Source organism: Ips typographus, linkage group LG3 (assembly GCF_016097725.1).
Source record: "Ips typographus isolate SLU linkage group LG3, UJ_Ityp_2.0, whole genome shotgun sequence".
Classification (NCBI taxonomy): Eukaryota; Metazoa; Arthropoda; class Insecta; order Coleoptera; family Curculionidae; genus Ips; species Ips typographus.
Window position 1 is genome coordinate 10,732,174 of NC_138424.1, and position 22,390 is coordinate 10,754,563.

General features: G+C 32.3%; 2 protein-coding genes across 5 annotated transcripts; one reads left to right on the forward strand and one right to left on the reverse strand.

Moving 5' to 3' along the window:
- The first annotated feature begins 540 nt into the window (after window positions 1-540).
- On the forward strand, window positions 541-7,297 carry POLDIP2 (DNA polymerase delta interacting protein 2). Of its 3 annotated transcripts, none has more exons than XM_081975876.1 (8): window positions 541-834; window positions 958-1,089; window positions 4,361-4,481; window positions 4,538-4,715; window positions 4,766-4,944; window positions 4,996-5,101; window positions 5,161-5,281; window positions 7,031-7,260. In XM_081975876.1, exons 1-7 carry the CDS (start codon window positions 749-751, stop codon window positions 5,262-5,264), a joined length of 906 nt encoding a protein of 301 aa, XP_081832002.1. In that variant the 5' UTR covers window positions 541-748; the 3' UTR covers window positions 5,265-5,281; window positions 7,031-7,260. The 3 variants fall into 3 exon arrangements, with proteins under 3 accessions (XP_081832002.1, XP_081832000.1, XP_081832001.1); XM_081975874.1 differs by having other exon boundaries at window positions 542-834; window positions 5,161-5,260; window positions 7,076-7,297; XM_081975875.1 differs by having other exon boundaries at window positions 543-834; window positions 4,781-4,944; window positions 5,161-5,260; window positions 7,076-7,297.
- Window positions 7,298-7,562: 265 nt separating this feature from the next.
- On the reverse strand, window positions 7,563-14,080 carry LOC145726664 (uncharacterized). 2 transcript variants are annotated; one of them, XM_081975871.1, is made up of 7 exons: window positions 13,875-14,080; window positions 11,389-11,481; window positions 10,415-10,713; window positions 10,186-10,361; window positions 10,034-10,132; window positions 9,820-9,978; window positions 7,563-7,998 (listed from the first exon to the last, which is right to left on the reverse strand). In XM_081975871.1, the coding sequence occupies exons 1-7, from the start codon at window positions 13,938-13,940 to the stop codon at window positions 7,802-7,804; spliced, it is 1,089 nt and encodes a 362-aa protein (XP_081831997.1). In that variant the 5' UTR covers window positions 13,941-14,080; the 3' UTR covers window positions 7,563-7,801. The 2 variants fall into 2 exon arrangements, with proteins under 2 accessions (XP_081831997.1, XP_081831998.1); XM_081975872.1 differs by having other exon boundaries at window positions 11,389-11,508; window positions 13,875-14,031.
- Between the last annotated feature and the right edge of the window lie 8,310 nt (window positions 14,081-22,390).

Consider the following 22,390-nt stretch of genomic DNA (forward strand, 5'->3'; position numbering starts at 1 on the left):
TAGTTTTTGGTAGTTTTGTTAAATTATCATTAACGCTTTTACATGGAGTTTATTTGCGGATCCAAAAAAACTTCTACGGGTCAATCTTCTAATTTATTACTTGAAGAAAAATTATTACTGTTTCTGTAAATATTCAATTCATAAAACACTAAACTAAAATATTTATAAACAACTTCCAAATTTGGTTTAAAGTTTAAAATTTCGCGCATGCCAAGATTCTTGACAATATGATGCATGCGTTTAGACCATATAAAGTTGAAATCCAGGTTATACGTTTAATACATGATAGACCCTTTATTACATTATATCATTATGAAAGATATCCTTTGCAAAACAAAAATAATTAATAAACAAACTTTTTATTCAAGAATCAAGTAACCGATATATCAATATTTTATAATACAACAGAATGTGGTAGAGATTAGTTCTGTAAACGCCGAATAGTGGCGCTCTAATTATAGGCAGTCACCAGCTGATTGTTTTGAATAGAGAAACCGGCAACCAATCAGAAAGCCCGAAATAACCCAAACAACCATTAACACTGTCACTGTCACATCATCCATCAAATACAGAAAAATACTTCATTTTGCATATTTGCAAGTTAAAAAATAAATAAAAAACAACCCAGTTTTCATAAATTTTTCGCCCTATCAAGTTTTCCAAATTTCAGTGCCATTTAAACAAGTTTAAATTATATTAAGGACAATATAGAATGATCTTCAAAAGTACTGTGTAACAAAAATGAAAAATGGATCTTGCATGTATAAGAATACACCAAAAATTCATCCCTATTGTAACCCTTAGATTTCTAGGAAGTCGACGAAATTACGCTCGGTAAGTTGTATAACATTAGCTCTTAGTTAATGCGTAGTTTCATAATGTAGAAGCCGCAATTAAACATCGTATCATAAACGTTTATTGGTCAAGGTTATTTCAAGTATTTTTTTTCATTTCTAGCTTAGCTGAGGTGGGTAGATTGGAAACCCCTAAAGTTGCTGGTAAATATGACACTGGTCAGTTGATACTTCACAAAGTATTTGGTTATAGAGGAGTTGTACTGTTTCCATGGTTGGCAAGAGTTTATGATAGGTTTGTATGAGTTTTTCCTATATTTTAGAGACTCCTTGTCTATAAAATCTCCACATTTCAAATCAGGGTTGTCAAAATCTAGCTTAAAGCTTTTAATTTCTTTTGTCAAAACATACCTTTTTATGAAAACACTAATAACTGGGAAAACCAGCCTAGAACACTGTTGTGCACACAAAACTGAAATACAAATCTTAGTACATATACTCAGTTTCTCAGATTTTGGAGGTATAGTGCATTTCTGATAAACCCCAACTGTCCCAAAATTACCTAATATTTTAGGCAAATTGCTGTAATCTGATTATAATTGCTATCTACACCAATTTCTAAATTATTTTGGGTTTTCCTACTATCTTAAAATTTTTTCTTTTTATCTTGTTTTCTTCCATTAACTGTCATTACTGTTTCTCTATCTCTCGCCGTTTCCTTCAAACTGCCATCTTTCTTCTGTTTCTTTAAAGAGGACAGCATCCTTATTTGACACATGCTAACTTGGTTACTATGACAGCTAGAAATGTTGTTCAAACATCAAAATTTAGCCCCTAGTTTCAGCTTTCTTTTATCCCCACCCAATTTTCTTTAAAAAATTACAAATAACTGAGATATTTGACAGGAAATACAACAGTGTAACTGTACTAGCAATATTGAAGGAGTCACAATTTGACAGCGGCTAACTTGGTTCCTATAACAGTTAGGAAGTTTCCTCAAACGCCAAAATGTAGCTAATCATTTTTGCTTTTTTTTTAACTGAACACAATTTTCTTGAAAAAATCACTAATAACAGAGGTATTTATGAGGAAATAGAGCAATTCACGAGGGGTGTGACACTCTCTTAAATTTGGGCCCATATTATACAGGGTGGACCATAAGTAATGGGACATAGAGCTACAGCATATTCCTGACATCAAAATAATACGATTTAGCTGAATTGTCCTATACCGAAAGTTAATATTAAGAAAGATACAGGGTGTGAAAGTTGAAATTTTATTTTAGCTTTTTTGTCATATCTTTACGGTCTTTTGATATAAATTACTGAAAGTTGGTATAAAGGGGTTTTGGCAGACGTAAAATACGATGCTTTCATTTATTTTGTAGTAGCTGATAGGGGGCGCTAGCGGCATCCATCTCCGTCCTTTCAAGAGGCTCAAACTTTTTTTTACGGAACTGAAACGGCCATATGACTTCAAAATATGATTCTAAGATGTTTTCTACGTAAAAAAGGTATACTTGTTGTAAGTCTTAAAAGTCGACCGTTTTCGAGTTATTTAATCTTTTATTATTGCATGCATTTACATGTACAGCAGATTTTAATTACTATTTTTTTTTAATTCTAAGTAGGATTTGATACAAAAACAAAAAGGGCGTTCATAACAACTAGCTTTATTTTAAAGTTTACAAACATTTTTTAAACGGTCAAATTTACATACAGAAACTGTTATGTGTGTAACTTAAGGGTATACAGCACATATCGTATTAACATATGACAATGCATGCAATAATAAAACATTAAATAACTCTAAAACAGTCAACTTTTAAGACTTACAACAAGTATACCTTTTTTACATAGAAAACATCTTAGAATCATGTTTTGAGAGCATATGGTCGTTTCAGTTCCGTAAAAAAAAGTTAGAGTCTCTTGAAGGAACGGATATGGTTGCAGCTAGAGCCCCCTATCAGCTACTACAAAACAAATGAAAGCATCGTATTTAACGCCTGCCAAAACCCCTTTATACCAACTTTCAGTAATTTATATCAAACGACCGTGAAGATATGATAAAAAAACAAAAATAAAATTTCAACTTTCACACCCTGTATCTTTCTTAATATTAATTTTCGGTATAGAACAATTTCGCTAAATCGTATTATTTTGATGTCAGGAATATGCTGTAGCTCTATGTCCCATTACTTATGGTCCACCCTGTATAATACGAGGATTATCATAGATTATTCAATATTATGCGATATTATTGATAATATTGGTATTATACCCGTATTATTGTATTATTCGAAATAATACTGATATTATACGTATTATTGCTTGATTAGCGTATTATTAAGGATTATTCTTTACTACTTGGATTATTACATATTATATTAATGATGCAATATATTATTGCAAAAGCGCAAAAGTTTAAGGGCAAACGAGTAAGTTAAAAATTGTTTAGATTATAATTTAGAATACAAAAATGGTATCAGTAAATAAAGCTGTCATAACAAAATCCGAGTTTACTACTGGTTTCACGTAGATGTGCGAACCAATCACTTCAATATTTTGAATGTGTTTTGATCCAGGTTTTTATGGTCATATTTTTTTATTTCATTTTTGTTTCGAACGTGTAATGTATCAGTTTCAATTTCCTCAATACTGCCCATGTTGTTTCCTATTTAATCACCCGCTAGTAATTTAATATGTAATTGCATAAATTATTAATTTAAAGACGATAAATACATTTTGGCAAAATACTTAGGGAATAAATAAATAAAATAAAAAAATTTGTCAGTTTATTATTGTCACAAGCCCAGCAAAAAGCTCCTTATAATAACCAAGCAAAAAAAACATACCTGCATAATTATTTCTACACTTTTCAATCTTCAGTTGGTTTAAAATGTTTATATTTATTCTTAATAACCAACAATTCCCACGGCTTTATGATTTTTCATATTATGCCGTATTATTCGTATTATTCAGATTATTTACTATATTATTGGATTATGTGGTATTATCAAGATTATGCTGCATTATTTATATTATGGGGTATTATTCGTATTATTATTAGTATTATTGCATTATGTACTATATTATTGGATTATTTCGTATTATCAAGATTAGTAAGATTATTGCATATTATTAATATTATTTGGTGAGTGACCCAAATATTATTGGTGTCACACCCCTCGGCAATTCAAGTAAACAAGTTTTATTGAAGTTGTCACAGACTGACAGCTCCTAACTTGGTTTTTGTGACAGTTAGGAGGTCAAAATGTAGCCCAAAACTTCTGCTTTCTTTTGTCACAACATGAGTTCTTATGAAAAACACTAATAACAGAGAAAACTGGCCTAGAACATTGCCAAATAGTTTAGTATACTCCCTTACACAGATCTCGAAAGTATGGTGAGTTCCTCATAAACTCCAACTGTCCTCCAACAGACCTAAAATCCCCAGTTATTTTCTGGGGAAAAAATATTTAAAAAAATCCTATTTTTTGGGAAAAATCCCATAATCTGGCAACCCTTTCAAATTCAACCATGACTTATAAAGCACATTTGCTGTAGAGACTTACCACAACACAGAGAAGGTGATGAGGAACCTAATGCAGGAGTTGGCAAAGAAGTAAGAGGCCGAACTCATACTTTTTATCAAGTGCTTATAGATCAAAGAGATTGCCCATATATTGTAAGATTTTATTTAAAACTCCACATTAGACAAAATTTAATAAGAAAATATTATAGAGGGCTCAGACTGAAGCAGTAACTTTTCTGGGAAACCAAGATTCTTCTAGAAGTCTTTATGCCATACCTGGTTTGGATTATGTTGCCCATGAAGACATTATACCATATGTTAGTGCCGATAAGGCGCCGTTACACCATGAACTGTTTGATAAGTTTCTAGCACCCAACCCTAACAGAGGTAACGAAACTGATAATGTAAAATCAAATTTTGCTAGGTTATAACGTTAGTTGTGGATGGTTTAGATCCTCCATTCACGGCGCAAGACACTCTCAAGGCGTGGCAAAACAAAAACCATCCATGGTTAGAGTTGTCTGATGTTCACAAAGAAACAACTGAAAACATTCGAGTCACTGTCATACCTTTTTATATGGGATGTCGGGAAAGTCACGCCAATTCAGTTTATTGGGTTAGTCGGTCTTTGGTTTTTGTGAGTTTTAGTTTTAATGTATTTTTGTAGTGGCGTTACTGCATACGACTAGAAAACTTAGGAAATTTAACTGTGCAGCTCAGAGAACGACATTGGAGAATTTTTTCTCTGTCGGGGACTCTTGAAACTGTTAGAGGTAAGTTGGAGGGGGGCGGGGTGTTTAAAATTTGGTTGTCACTTGTGGTTGTGTATTAGGAAGAGGAGTGGTAGGTCAAGAACCAGCTCTTACCAAATCATTGCCTGCCTTCCAATACAGTAGCCATGTGAGCCTTCAAGCTCCCAGTGGACATATGTGGTGAGTTTTGTTGCAGTTTTATACAGGGTGGTCCAGTTTTAAGTGTCAATAATTCACCATTTGATAGCTAATCAAAAAATAAGTTGACTTGCATTATGTCATTTTTCTGAAAAACGTTTCCTAAGGAAGATACAGTCCTCCAAATTTCAATTTAAAAAATCGTTTTATAGTTTAAAACTGAACATTCAAGACTTGTGAAAGTCCAAATTTGTACTGAATAGTCTAAAAACTTTTTTACTACTAGGAATGGTCTTATGATTTGCTTTCTCAGACTGCCATCCTGGTTGAGTGTCTGAAACTGGCACTCAAGAACTAAAAAAAGGAGGAAAAACTCATTTTTTACTACTAAAAATAATATAAAAGTTGACTTTTAATGCTAGAACTGACTTTACTAGGACTAAATAGAGTCCAAAAGTATATTTTCAAGACTTTAATTGGTGTACAACTCAATTTTCTGGACTGGACAACAAGTCTAGAAGTAAATTAAATTTTCGGACTATTTTATTTCTAAAAATTAGTTCTCAAAACGTATTATTGTAGCATTTGGTACCAAAATTTTTTACTTTTATTACTGAAGAAACTTGACTTTTGGAAATAGTCTTAAACTCGATTTTTCAGTCTTAAAAAGCACTAAAATCAGTCTGAATTTCTTAGAGATGCTACAATTTATTGCACCTTTGAGTGTAGAAGTCAATTTAATAGAGAAGAAGCTTGAAATAACATTTTCAAGATTATGGTCAGTGGACAAACTGGCTTTTAGACCTGATAAGTCCTAAAGATAGTCTTGAAACTCGATTTGAGGCACTGAAAACAGCCTTAAAACACTAAAAACAGTCTAGTTTATTAAGAAATACACGAATTTTTAGCACTGAGGTGTCTAGAAGTCGATTTAATAGTGACAAAGCTTGGAATGGCATTTTAAGTCTATGAGGAATGTAAAAATTGTATTTTAAGTTTGCTATGTCAATAACTTGGTGAAGATAGTTTTGAAACTCGATTTTCCAAGCTGAAAGCAGTTTTGAAGCACTAAAAATAGCCCAGTTCGAAGAAAATGAAAAGCAAAGTAAAAAGCACGAAAAGTTAGTTTTCAAGACAATTTTCATGAATCTAATGTCAATGTCCTGCATCTAAGACTATTTTCAAGACTAAAATATTGAAATTTGTCTTCAAATTATGAAAACTTACTTCAAATGCAAATTTTAAGCTTCTGATGTCACTTTTCATTAGTTCAGTCACATTTTGGGGTTCAAGTCAATTTTTAAGGTTTAAATGTATGAATTTGTAGTAACAAATTCTTGAAAAAGTAGTTTTTATGTCTACAAGTCAATTTTTAGTATTAAAGTCTCTCGATTTGCATGAAAACTGGTTACAAACACAATTTTTAAGTTTCTGAAATGTTTATCTTTTCTAATTCAATTTTCAAAACTAAAGTCTTTTAGTTTGTCTGGAAACTATGAAAACTGGCTACAATAATATTTTTTAAACTTCTTAAGTGAATTTTCCGTTTCCAAGACAATTTTGAAGTTGGGTTGGGTTAGTTTTGGGTCTTTGACCCTAATAACGTGTAATAAAGTGCTTGTTCCAAATTTGATCAAATTGCCCCAACGGTTTGACAGTTATGACAAAAAAAACGATTTTTTAAACAGAAATTTGAAGGACTGTATTTTCCTTAGAATGCACTTTTCAGGAAAATGACATAATGAATGTGAACTTATTTTTTAATTGGCTATGGATTGGTGAATTATTGACATTTAAAACTGGACCACCCTGTATAATTGGGTTAACCATCTGGGAGCTAATTTTGGATGTCTTTAGGGGTACTTTCCGAATGGAAAGAGAAGATGGATACACTTTTGACTGCAGAATACCACCATTTTCATTAGAAAGTAAACCGGAAGGTGGCAGTGCCACACCTCCAGAAACTGTCTGAGATTTGATTTACTTAACTTTGTATATATTTAACTCAAGCTTTACCAAATCGAAAGAAACCAGGAAAATTGTTTGTAAATATCAGCGACATACAATAATTATTAATAACTGGGTGTATTGATTTAAAATCCTATACATATAAAAGTATCTCAACCGGAGCGCACTTTTACGTGGCGATTTAAAAAGTTGAAAAATCCCAACAGATAATGGTAAATCTCCGATAAAAAAACAACTCTTTTAACAGTCAGCTTGACAAGAAAAAAATTACAAAAAAAATAAATCTGTTAATTTGGCTGGCCACTAAAAAGATGAACCAAAATTCTGTGATGTTTCAACCTAAAATGGGCTGCAAGGATTTTAGTAAAAATACACGTTTTTAACATATTAATTTATTACAAGTAAATCCTATACAAAAAAAATTTTTCAACTGAAAAAAAAACATCTTTTAAATAAAAAGAATTAAATAAGGAGTAACCTCAATATGCATTATACCAGTTGCGTGTTAATTCAACACTAAAACGTTGTTAAAAAAAATGGCAAAATGTTGCAATACTCTTTCCCAAGCCTTATTACATACAATTCTTATTACTCCTAGTGTTACCAACATAGAAATTATCTTTGAAGGCTTCCAAACCCTAAACCTACACCGCGCATTGTGTGAGTGGTAGTCCTGGCTACTTCGTACTGCGCTTCCATGGAACTGAACATTTCTTGTTGTTTTTTAAGGACGTCCGTGCTTTTAACCGGTAAATTAGCGGTGTCCGTTTCTTTTATGCCCATTAGGCGTTTGAATTTGTTTGATGTTTTGTCTGCAATAAATACATTCTGGTCAAGTCAAAGGTAGGAGATATAAAGGAGAAAATATTCTGTGTTAAAGCAGAAAATTATAAGATTTTCGATTTCTACAATTTTTCATGGATTCATTTGAAAAATCGACAAATTGTCTTATTAGGTGTATGCCATTTTCACCTCTTGAACGAGGGAGAGTTAAAGAAAACTGAAAACAGTCGGAAAGCGTTTGAATCTACAGAATTTTATATGATAAAATTATAGAAAACCCTACAAATTTTGACCTTTAAGGTTAAAAAGTAATGAACGTAGAAATATTACGGAACGTGATGTTACTATAATCGTAAGCCCACATGGGCAGCATTTGCGTAAATCACAGCATTGTTCATAGTTTGTGATTAGTCAAAAAAAAGCTACAACGCAGGTTTTGGTCAAGGACAAATACACAACATAACTATTGTGCCTGACCAATCAAAATTGTTTATTTTCCTTGAATGACAATTACTGTTCAATTTGATTGGTTAATCACAAGGTTTTTGTTCTGTTGTTGTGTACTTTCACTAAGACTGTGCTAATAACATGGATGTGGGTTTGATAAAAAATCTAATTATCACCATAACTAATAATACGTTTTATTGACAATGGGGTCATAAACCATAGGAGAATTTAATATTTGAAAAATAAACTTTTTAAAATGTATGCATTAAAATGAACTATTTCGTTCGTTATTCGAAGGCTTCAATATTACATCGCTAGTAATTTTATAAAAGGCTTTAAAATAGTGATGGGTAATTTACCAGTAAAGCCAATATTTTACTTTACCAGGAAAATTTTACCGGTAAATTATGCATAGTGTGTTTCTGGAATTTCAAATTTTGACACCGCTTTTCTCCCTGACCAAATTTTGTAATGTTTTTTCAGGTTATTGGATGGAAATTTAATGAAGACTCCAAAAATGTGGTAAACATAATCATTTTCTGACTCTAAGTGTGTTTTACAGGCGATTTGGTCCCTAAATGTCCATTCAAACCGTCTTTCTGACAGTGTATACTTTGACACCACTTTTCTCTAAGACTTTACCTGATTTTGTAGGTTTTTTTTAGGTAATTGAATAGGAAATTTAATGAAGATTCGAAAAACGTGCTTAAAAACATGATTCGGATAACCTAAGTGGGTTTTACAGTCGATTTTGTCCCTGACTGTCCTTAATAGTATTCAAATTTCAGATTACAAATTCACTAATTTCTAAATTTGTTGCACCAAACAGTTTTTCCTAAATAACTCGAAAACGGTAAAAGTTACAAAAATTGCAAGAGACCAAAAATGCTTCTAATCAACTCCTTAACCCAATCCCGTAAATTTACAGGATCATTTTTGCTTCCAGTATACAGGGTGTGCATGAAAAGTATGGTGATTGACTGTTCTTGGTCACTCTGCACGCAATTTTTCAGATAGAATTTTTTGCTCAACACCACTGGAAAGAGGAGCTCAAAACGGTTAATTTGAGTGGTTCAACCTCCTTGAACTCCCAAAAACAACCAAGTTACAGGGTGTTCAAATTGCAACCAACTGATTTGAGAATGTGTTGCATTCAACTAGTTTTTCCTAATAACTCGGAAACAGTAAAATCTTCGCTCATTTTAAACTTTAAAATGAGCGAAGTTATATTTTGAGAATTTATTTATAGTGTTTTGTAAAGCTGTTAATTGCCAGACTAATTTTGAAATTGATAGTTTTAGCTAACCATCTCCATAACAGCATCATATTTGCCTTATAGACTCAAAAGTTAAAAACACTTTGATCTAAAGATTAATAAAAACTTAGTATTATGTACAACTTACCATCAGCAAAAGTGGTGGCCTCATAGACTTTAGAAGATTTACTGCCAGCTGCTGTACTAAGACTAACAGGTGCAGTGCTGGGCTTAACAACACTTTCCTCTGGTTCTTTAGCCTTTTGCCACAAAAGCTTCCTCTTCTCAATTTGATCCCTAAATCGTCCTGAAAACATCGCCAAACTTAAACTTGTTTCAATAACACAAGACGGTCAACCAACCTGTAATTCCCGGTATGAAAAATCGATCTCCTTGCGTACTTTGCAACTCCGCATCCTCCAAAGCGGAAGCTGGATAACTATCGGGCTTGAATTCGATTCCTAAATTTTTTAATTAAGTTTTAGGCTACTAAATTAATTAATGTAATGCAGACCTAGTCGATCGAGTCTGTTCATCCGCTTATCGGCCTTTTCCTTTCTGGAAGCAAACCCCCTGGATCCCCGATCACGGGACCTAGAATCTTTAGGAGACCTAGATCTTCTGGGTGATCTTGATCGTCTCCTGTCTTTGCTTCTGCTTCGTCGTCTTTCTCTACGATCCCGACTATGTCTGCAACAATCCTTGTTAATTTCTTCAGCACTATAAACCTAAGTTTTTAGTACCGTTCATCTCGTCTATCGCGTTTCTCATGTCTGTTTCTGCCCTTATCATCATCTCTCCTATTTCGCTCCACATCTCTAGATTCTCTACTGTCCCTACCATCGCGTCGTCTCTGCCTGTCATCAATTTTATGTCTATCTTCTCTCTGAGTCCTTCTGTCTTCACCTTTATACTGTTTAGGACTTCTGCTGCTACTTCTACGATCAGTTCTCTGCTCGGAACTCGAAGCGTGATTGGATTTGTCGGGTCTCGAACTTTTCGACGATTCACTTAGTTCACGATTTGAAGAATCGTTGGAGTCCTGTTGAAGAAACGGTCACGCTTAACCGTCTGGCCTTGCATATTTGAGGAGTAGTTTTTGATTTATTTGGACGCTTGGCTCTGATAACATAGAGCAAAAGAATGTAAAGTCAAAACTTTTCGTCCTGAAGCAGTATAATGTGTGATTTTATTTTTGTGACACGACCAACTATGTGTGTTTGGTTTTAAGAATTATAAACAGTTTAGTAAAAAAACAATAACTGATATAACAATCGTAATAATTACCGTTATAGATGTAAACTGACATTCACCAAAATAAAAGAACCCTGGTTAATACTCACCAAAGAGCTGCAGGTTCTCGTTCTGAATTCATCTTAAGTGGCTCGTTTGTTGAAGGCTCGATTCGATTGATCGATATCAAGGTCTTTACAATATAATTATAACAGACAATGTTAATATCAAATATCTTTTCACAGAACAAAAGTGTATAAAGTAATATTGAATCCCCAAATAATTTTCCAAGGGGGACACAACTGTTGTCAGGTGTGATTTTTACTTATTAGAAAGCCAAATCACTAACCCAACAAAAAAAAAACATAAAAATCACACCTATATTTCAGTCGCGGAAAAGAACAGAATTAGAACAAATTGCAGAGCCATTGGTGTTTTGTTTTTAGCATTATCAGACTAGGATTTTAAATAAAAATAGAATTACCTCGCTCATGTCCATTCCAACTTCTTCATAATTGTCCTCGTGTGGTGGAGCAGTGCTGTATGACTTTGAAATGGCGCTTTTTCTAGGCATCTCCTATCGAAAGATTTGTTGCTCATCTAACTAGCATTTGGCAAAAGTAAATATTAACATTTTGGGACATGAGAACATTAAATCTATATAATGTTGTGACATGTTTAATAGAATGAATACCAAGTGATAATTATGCATATTTATGCATAATTAAATATGAATCCAGTTTTATATGTTGCAAGTTTTGCAGCTAGCCACAAGAAAAATGAAATAAACAGTTAAAATTTGCAAGGGTGAAAGGGTCATCATTGAAAAATTTTTAGTTCTGAGAAGAGAATTTTAAGATTTTGACTTCATTCTGAGAGACCTTTTCACAATTTTATTTCAAATAATCAAGTTTTTGCAAATGCATCATGTTTTAAAGTTTGTTGAATCACTTTTATTGGCTTTTAGTAGATTAGCTTAAATTTTTCTCTGGATTGTTTTTATATTCTATTTAGATTATTCTTCAACATGGTAACTCTGTTCAGTGATTTCTGATTGGTGGTCATATTCCTTATCTCATTTCATTAGACAAAGAGAATGTGTTGTTTATAACAGGATAGTATTAGTTATTGTTAGTTTAAGGGTACAATAAATGTCAGGTTATTTTGACGTTTCATGAAGAAACAGCGTGAGTCATCTTATATGTATAAATCAGTTTTGTGTCCAAAATGCTGTTTAGATATAGCGAAAAGGGACAAATCCTTATATCAAGACTTCATAGACTAATTCCAGAAGTTAAAAGTGGCTTGAAAAACTAGCTTGATTTAAATTACCAGAGTCATTTAGGGCCATTTTGAAAGTGCCAGAGAATTCTACAAGTGTCTTAAACCTTCCCATAACTGTTTAAATTTCCAAAGGTCTCTAGGATCATTTTGAAAGTTGCACAGATCTCTAAATGCAATTAAAAACTTTTTAAAAAGTGTCTTAATTTGTCAGAGGCCTCTAGGACGATTTTGAATGTGCCAAAGACCTCAAAATGCTACAGAGAACATTTTAAAAAGTGTCTGAAACCATCCCATAATGGCTGTAAATTGTCAGACTTCTACAAATGTTTTAAATCTTCTTAGAAATCTTTTAAATTTCCAGATGGCTTTAGGGTCATTTTGAATGTGCCAGAGACCTCTAAATGCTACTGACAAACTTCTGAAAAGTACCAGAGCCCTCCACAAGTGTCTTAAACCTTCCCATAACTGTTTTAAGTTGCCAGAAGCCTCTACAAATGTTTTAAACCTTGTAAGAATGGTTTAAAATTGCCAGAAGCCGATACAATCAATCATTTTGACAACCAATCCATACCTATTAGATTTAATAATGAATATACATTTTTTGATGCTGATTGTGACAGAACAGTCAGAATCACTGAACAGACTATACTAGATACTTTACACAGAAACAATACATGAAGTTTTCATAACCTGGAGTGGAATTGAAAACTTACAAATACTTAACTTGATCAATCAATCAAATTGTGTTGGTTTTTCTTATCTAGATCTACTATCAACTGCATTTTTGGAACATAAAAGTAAATTAACTGAACCCATGGTGACAGGAAAAAACTGTAAATCATAACTATCTGATAGTTATTTAAAAAAAGCTTCAAGTTGCAAGTGCAAAAGACACTTTGTTTTGAAATTATGTGTCTTTTATGGTTTAGAAACATGCTCTAGATAAAGTATTTTTAAAAAATTATATAAAATACCTCAGTTGCTTAAAAATCACCATTTTTAAACTGACCTGAACAGGTTACTTGTTGTGAGCCTTTGTCACTGACTTTTCGTTTTTGTAATTTAAAATAGTAATACCTACTATAGTATTGTGGCAGATTTAGTTCATTTTTTAGTGCAGGAACACAAAACAAAATACCACAACAAAACCAGTTTGAACTCAGAAAAGAGTAAATTTGCAACATAGCAACCTCATGAAACTCCTCACTTAAACAGAGATTTTCAGATAGAGCACTTTTTCATTAAATGACCCCCTTCAAGTATACCAAACTGAACTTTGTTTTGCCAAAAACAAAATTTAGCCCAGAAAATTTTGAGCTCAATAATACAGTTACTGAAACTTTAATTAAAATTACCATTCATTTTCAGTTGAAAATAGTGCAGTTATGACACAGATTGTCTAAACAAAAATAAACTGCAACATTCCATTTCTAATCTTTGGCTCTCAACATATGTTTTGGTAGGAAAATAGAGTTTTTGGTTTAAAAACTCCCACCACCTGAAGGAAAAAAACTACAAATCAAATAGGTATTCCAGGAGGAAATAACCTAAAAACGCTTTAAACTGTTATAAGAATGGTGGTGAAAACCAAAAACCTTGACAAAAAGTGAAAAAAAACCATTTCTTTAAGCAAAAATGGGCATGTTTTGGAACCCTTTGGTTGTGACGTAATTTATTGATATTTACCGGAAATCTCTCGTCCCCGGAGTCATCGCTGTGGTCGTCGCTACCATAACCAGCCAGGGAGTTCATTGTTGATATTAGTCTACAATAAGAGAAGGAAATATGGAAATTTCCACATAAAACTCAGGAAATTCTTGGTAAAATTAGTACTACACAAAGCAAGTATGGCTGCCTGTTCACTGATGCACTGCACTGTCGATGAATGACTGATTGACTGACATGCACCAAGCCATCAAACAGCCAGTTGACATTAGACTGACAGTGACAGTAGACAGAACCCTATCCAATAAGAATAGATTACTAAAGCTGAAATGGAGTAGATATGCAATAAACGCCCACAGGTGGCGCTAATAATTCCAATTAAATAAAGTTTTACTTGGCTAAAAATGGCAACCCAGAACCCAGTCCAGTTGCACTCGACAGGGTGTTTATTAACAATTACCCCTGTGTCTACCAACTATTATATAAAACGGATTTTATATGTATTATAAAAATTCGGCACGTATTTTACTAGGCTTTTTCGAAGAAGCAAAATTTAACTGGTTTCTAACAGAAAATCAATGAAGTAGCTGGTTGTATGGTCACGTGACAGTGACATTATTATAATGGGGTTTCTGCTCAAATAGTTTGTTTAATTTTTTTCTAATTTTTGGAATAATATATTTATTAATTAGATAAGTCTTACTAAACGTCGTCTAGCTATTTCGAGTTTGTTGAGTTTCCTAATATTAACTAAATTTATCTATCAATACACTGCAGTATGTAGAGTACCATATATCACTATATTGCTTTATTAGAAAAGCTAAGATAACAAAAAACGCAAGTAAAACTTGAAAAATATAAATAAATCTCAGATTATTGTGTTTCGTAAAAGCTATCAGAAAAACGAATGAGGCACAGGGTGATCCATTTAAAAAAGTCAAAATTTTGTCGTCCCTGTAGAACGTTCGTACTAAATATGAATATTCCATCTTTAGAAACAATGGCGCTGCAATCAATTTTCAAACATAAAAAAAACGAAAAACAAAAACTAATATTTTTGTACGAAAAAATTAAAAAATTAGAAAATCTATTATGTTTAGGTATATGACACTGTTAACAAAAAAGTTTTAAAATTTTGTGAAGAACCTAAAAATGTTTAAATCAAAAGTAATTTTAATTTTTTTAAATTTTTTTTGTATTTTTCAGAACAAATAAGATAAGATAATTGTATATAATATTTTGAACACCAGGTATTTTTAGTTTTAAGGATTTTTATAGCGAATTTTGATTTGCTGTCGGTACGTGTATACTGTTATATCATTCAAGGGTGTAATTGCATAAATTTGGAAATTATTTCCTATAACCGCTTTGTATACCATAAGTGCCTTTTCCAACGACATGGACGGTTTTAGCTATGGTCAATTCTGTTAACAACTTTTTTCTAAAAATATCTGATAAGGCACTGCAAATCAAATTTAAGCAACAGTCTATTCAAAAAATCATACATACATTGTTACGTCATATCAATTTTGTTTGATTTCAAAATATGAATCAAATATGTTCTATATGTTTTTTAAGCACTGAATTATCGAGGATTACAGAAATAACTGTATGCTGAATAAAAAAATAAGAAATAGGTATATCAGTGCGAAATATTGTTCCCCATGTGCAAACTATTTTTGCGCCAAAAGAAAAATTTATTTCAAAATCCTGCAATATCAGTTTGAATTGGCAATTTTCTTGCTATTCTTGTACTACTTACCAGATGCTGGTTCCGGCAGCACACAAGACAGGCAAGTGTGAAAGAGGATGTCTAAAAACGGATGGAAGAAGGCTGAAGGAGAAGAAGAAGAAGAAGACTTACTGTCCATAAGAAGTCTATACGAAGACCTGGTACAATGACCAGGATGTTTAAAATAAGGTCTCTTACAGACATTTCTGTTTCTTAACATTGATCAGTGTTATTCGACTACAATTTTTTTTATTTCCTTTTGTTTAAATGTTTTCTGTACTAATTCATGACCAATGACAAAACTATTTAGAACCATCACCTTTAAACCTGAAAAATATCATTAACATGTTTTCGCAGTGTTAAAACTCCATCAAAAATAAACATGATGACAAATTTAGCAACTCATCTTAATTTAATGCGGGACCACCCACATTACATGAAGAATGTTCTTTTGCGCTTGATGCTGAATTAACGGCGAATCGGGCTTACTAATCGGGCGGTAATTGCGTAAACAATTATGCAGTACTGCCAGTACCAACACACATTTAGCATGATCGGAAGCTGGAAGCATCATAATAGTTTTCACGCTCTATTTTACCAAGAGAGATGGACAGAGAGAAAAAACAGATTAAGTTTTTAAATACGTTTTGATGTTCCAGACCATCAGTTCCCTGAGATACCCATTAACGTCGATTTAGTTTACCACCTTAAAGGTTTAAATAAATTATATCAATAGCGTCATAATTTCACATTGAAGCAAAAACTAGGACGTTTTCCTTGGGTGGCATTTCTTATACAGCCTCCTTAATGAAGTGCATGATGACCAACATCAATGTTCTTCCATGTCTATGTAATCAATTTAAATGTTGTCTTTTTAGTTTGTTTTTTTTTTTTTTGAAAAAATCTCTTCATGGCCAAGTTAGTTTTAATTGTTGGTATACCTCAGTAGTGTTTGGAAATTGCGAATTTGACAAATGACCGACAGGTTGAATGAAACCCATCTCTCAATGGAATGGACACTTCCATGATTAAAAAACGGTCCTTTATTGTCTCACCTTGTAAATCCCCGGTCGGCTACATAAAAAAGCCATCAGGCATATTACATTTTTGATTTATTTTTTGTGTTATTTAGATAGAATGCGTTTTCATTCATAGGACCATGAATCATTTTCGGTCCAACACAGGTAGCCGTTTCAAAATTGGATACGTATAAATTACTTTATACCGGGTGATACTTTAATGATATTTTTCTTATTCTGATGCCTAATTACTGTTTCATTCAGGCAGATGTTGGAAATGATAATAACGGCGAGATTAACTCTGCTACTTGGAATGTATTTCCGTTTATTTAAATTTGTTTCAGTAGGATATTAAGCTAAATGTTATTTATTTGGTGTACTGGGTTCCCACTAAAAATTTGAAAAACTTCAAAGATGTTTAACTGGAAAATATTTTTCTAATTCCAGCTTTGCCACATCTACATAAAATGAGTGACAACAACGGAAGATTGTTTGGCAACCCTATATGGGGTATGTCTTTCCAACCCACATAACCAAACAAAAACTTCAAAAAGTACTGAAATTACAAAAAAAATACAATTTTCAAATTTTCGCCTACATCAATGTCATTTTTAGATTCCTGAGAAACATGCCTGGCACATGAACTAAGAACAAAGTATATGTAGTATATGTCAGGCACGTATTGGGAATATACTTTCATATACTGATGGGCACATATCTGGCATATATTTGAGAATATTCCCCTGTCTGAAAGTAACTGCCAGGGGACCTATTCTTGAAAGCAGGGAACGGAATTCTCAAGAGAATTGTTTGATAGAATGTGACAGAGGAAGCTGACAATGGCGGGTTCCTGTCACGTTCTACTGGTTTTTCTCTTGATAATTCCCTTCCCTCGTTTCAAGAATACACACCCAGGCATATTCCAGGCATACAATTTTGTTATGTGGGAAATTTTGTCGTATTCGAAATATTTACCATTAATAAACCTTTATATTTTTAATATTTGCAAAGCTGTATGGTTGATGTTAGGTTAGGCGCATTTTCCAAATGTTACGATTTTTGAGAGTTTGAGTGAATTCAATGTTTAATTGTAAATATCTCAAAAACGGCCAAATTTAGAGAGAAACTTTGACAGAAATCAAGTAGCAGAATCGAAAATTGGTATCAGTTACTATACGGTTGTCGAATGAAAATCCGTTGTTATCACTGATTTGATGTGGATGTGGAAACGCTGGAATCAGAAAAATATTTTAGATGCTTTCTCAGGGCTTTTTCAGTTATAAATATTTTTGCCGCAAACATCTGTTACATCCTGTACAGTAGTTTATCAAAGTGATGCAGGTTTTTATTCCTTAATTAAAATTTAAACCAATTGTTTAATTTTTACACAAACAATGTTTTATTAAATTTTCTGTTACCTTCCTTAATGATCTCTGATTGGTTGTTTAAGGTTGCAAAAGGCCTACATCTTGTAGTCTCAATAAGTGTGAAATTTAAACTAAAGAACCACAACTTTGTTTGTCCTACAGAAGATTAATCGGATCAGGGTAAAAATGGCGGCTGGAGGTCATCTTTTGACTGAAGTTTCCGTTGACAAAATGTATTTCTTCAAATAACCAAGGTTAAAACAACGGACATCCTGTATATTTGGAAATCACGAAAAAAGTGACCTGCTGAAAAGATTTGGGCCTTTTTTGACCTCCGTAGTATTTGTAACGAAAGATTTTTCGACAAAATTTAATCCCCAAGTTAAACTTATTTTTAGATGTAAAAGTCCTGTTTCAAAAAACTCGGACAACTTGTAGAGTCTCAATTAGTGTACAGTTTAATCTAAAGAATAACCACAATTTTGTTGTTGTCCTCCAGGAAGTTAATCCAGATCAGGGTGACGTCGGCTGGCAAAAATGGCGACTGGAGGACATCTTTGAGTGAAGTTTCTGTTGATATTACTACTAGCTGAATTTTGAGGCTTGAAAAACAGACATCCTATATATTTGAAACTAGGAAAAGGTGATACAATTTAGAGTGTTTTAATTAAAATAATTAAATCACAAGTAATTTTTGGCGTTTAATTCTAAGGATTTAATAAAATAAAATCATATTTAAAATTCAGAGGCTGACATTACCCTGTAAATTTGATAAAAAAAAAATTCAAGCACATTTAGCTCTGGATATGCTTCAATGTGGTTAATGTGTAGAATTACAACGTTAAAAACCACTCATCAAAAACTCTTTGTACTGTCACACCAATTTAGAGAATTTTTCACACTCGTTAGCACGGTGTATATTGAAAGTTAGGATGTTTGTTTTAGCGTTTTATCACAATCGAAATGACAAAAAAAGTCAGTTTTTATTAACTTTTTGTTACACTAATTAACCACCCACAATGCTTTTTTTAAAAGATGGATTTTAATTAGGTAAGAGAGTTGCGTAAAAGTAAGAACCTGGGAATTTGGTTGGAGGACCGACAGAACAGCATCAAAAAAACTATATTTTGTCAATTATTCACTTTCTAAAAACGTGAATCGATCGAAAGAATCGGTCTCGAACAATAAAAACCGATATTCCGCGAACCGAAAACCGTAGTTCCCATGCCGATTAGCAAGTGAAATTATTATTGTTTTATTATTTTTATTTGGAAACGCGCCTTTAAACGGTATGGTTTCGAATGGTGGACAAAGAGAAAATTTAACGGTCGTTGTAACAATGCAAATTTCATAAGACCCGTCGCTTTGGATTTAGTACTATAGTAAATCGACGTAAAATAGATCTGGTCGATGGGCCGGAAATTATTTAAATTGATTTTTTTCTAGTGCAACTTTCCCCTCTTTCTGTTATGGGAAATGATTTTCGGGTTGTGAATTTTTTCTTAATTTAGCTCAATAGATGAGCACCGTTGGATCTTTTGATGGGTCAATAGCAGAGATGTAAAAGCGGTAATTTTCGAGTCGAAAAATTTCCACTTTTCGAAATTTACCGGAAAATTATTCCATGTTTAAATGCCTTCTGGGCTGTCACAGTAAAAACTGTCGAAATCAAACTTAAAAAAAAACAACTCAGTTTTACCAGTAAATAACTCCATTAATCGACGTAATCGAGGGTGGTCAAACGAGAATTTCAAGGGCTACAAATTGGTATATTGAACCACCCGATAATTGTCAAAATAACCGAGTTATTGACAATACAGTGGAGCAGTTTACAGGGTGGTTCATTGAATTTCGAACATCCTTGTAACTTGTTTTCATTTTATTCTGTAACTTGGAAATTCTATTTTGGTCTCTGCTTGGATAAAAGATCAACTAATAGTTACCAGTGGGATAATCAATGTTTTCAGTCCAGGTGGAAAACATACCTATACTTAAATTCAATTCTTTTCCTTTAATTTACAGAAAACCATGCAATCTATACTAAGACATTATAATTTCAACGCTTAAAGCACTTATTATAGCAAAACAGGCATTGAAACTTTTAACTAATCACCATAACTCCAACTTCCTAGTAAGTTCTACTGCTAAGAATTATTAGATACATTACTCGTATCATTACATTATCAAATAACCGATATTTTCAGAAATCTGTTTTCTCAAAACGAAGCTAAAACTGATCAAAATGTTTTATCAGTAAAAGGCCTCCTATAAACTGTACGTAAAAACTAATTTTCTAATCAAAAATCTCTCAAAATGATTTCACTAACTATTCTAAGATATTTGGTTTTACGTTCCCTACCCAACAGTTGACCAAGCCCCCAATATACCATAAATTTAAAACAAGATGGGTGCGTATACGAAAAATAAAACTATTATTCAAAGTGTCTGTTTAGTGCTTAGTTTAGCTACTTTGTTGTTATCAAGTAGAGGTATTTGACAAATTGCAAATCAATATTTGATACTTCTTTCTTAATTAAGCTTATTGCTTAATTTGGAAACCGGTATCTATTTTGATAAGGCAACAATAATAATTAACATTTAATAATAATAATAAGTGTGAAGTGAGTGTAGTAGTAGTGAGCCAGTAGTGAACTTTCCATAATTTTAAAACTAAAATAAAAAAAATTGATAAAAAATTTTAATAAGAATATCTCTGTGTCATCCAAGATCAAATAAAAGTACATTTTGGTATTGTTTTAGTTATTATTAATAAGTAAAATAATTGCAATATTTTCAGTATTATTTTGTCAAAAATGATTTTTCAATTTACTTTTCTGTAATTAGTGTTGTTCTCGCAAAAAAAATGTACGGTTAGATTTTAAAACTTTTATATCCATTTCTTTGCATGTCTTATCACTATATTTGTTTCTTTAATGATCAATTAATAATCTACTTATAAAGGTATGAAAATTTCAAAATTAGACATTGGCACTCTGGTGCAATTGAACATATACAGAAAATTTTTAATCAAAAATTATTTTCAAAATATCCTACAAACGGTAATTTTGTCCTAAATTCCCCTATCCAGCAACTGACAATGACAGTTTCTTAAAGTTCCCAATATGTTTTTGGAGAAGCGTTTTTCTAATATTGTTCGATGAGTTACGTTCTGTTGGTGCCTCACAGATTCTGTCACAAGCTACAACACTGACATGGTATATTAAAAGCTGTAGAAAGTTTGGTTTGAAAAAAGCGTTTTTTTATTAATATCCCCAGATTAGTTCCTTACTTCCCAAAAGTACCTCAGAGCAAAAATTTTACTCTTATAATAATATGGCAAAACAACCTTAAGTAACATTCACATATCATGCAGTGCATTCGTACTGTTAATGGTAAGTGCACTGCAAGAAGTAGACAAATGACATCATTCACAATAAACTCAAAATTAAAATTAGAAAATAGGAATCAGGTTAGAAACACAAAACGTAAACGTCATGCTAATAATCGTAACCAGCGTCTAGACTTCGACTATTTGTTTCAAAAAAGATAATGAGGTACAAACTAAACAGACATTCATAAACAAATACAAAAAAGCAATCGTTCAAATTTTCGAATTTTGAACTGTTAATTGACAACAAAAATACGCATGTGTCAAACGACTGAAGTGGCTCTCCTTATTGGTTGCTTGTATTAAGGTGGCAAAACTTAAGAGTAAAAGCTAAAAGCTAGATAGGTTTTGCACTACTATTAAGTTATTAATTCAACAGTATACAAGTATGAACAGTACCGTAGTTTATAATGTACCTAACCTTTAGCAGTACACATACCGTACCGTTGCAATAGCCATAAAGTTTATGTGAATGATGCTTTATAATTAATATTGTATTTATTAACAAACTTCAGCTTTGCTATAAATTGCATAGCTGAGAAGCTTGACTAATTTGTTCGCTCGAGTTTACCACTCATAAAGAATTTCTGTCTTGCCGTTTAACAAGTAATACAATCAGAACAAATAGAATTATTAAGTTTTATAAATAGGGTAATTAATTATCAATTTTAATTGCATTTTTATATAACACAAAAAAAAAATTATGGGACATGGAACGTGTCACAAAACATGTAATGGTTTTCAGCTTATATTACATGTTAATTGTTTTATAAAGAGTTGTGAATTACGAATTGGTAATTTTAATTATTATATTGCCTGTTAGTAATAGATTTTAATTAAAGAGGGTTTAATGCGGATGTTGGGGTTAGATAGCAGAAATAGGATTGCTTATTATTATACTGAATATAATTAGTACCAAATTAGTTCATTTACAGTTCTATTTTTGCAATAAAAACTGAAGAAGTGTTAAGGTAAAAATAGATTGTTAGGGATGTTAAACAGGGGAGGGTCAAAAACCAAGAAGAAAAAAT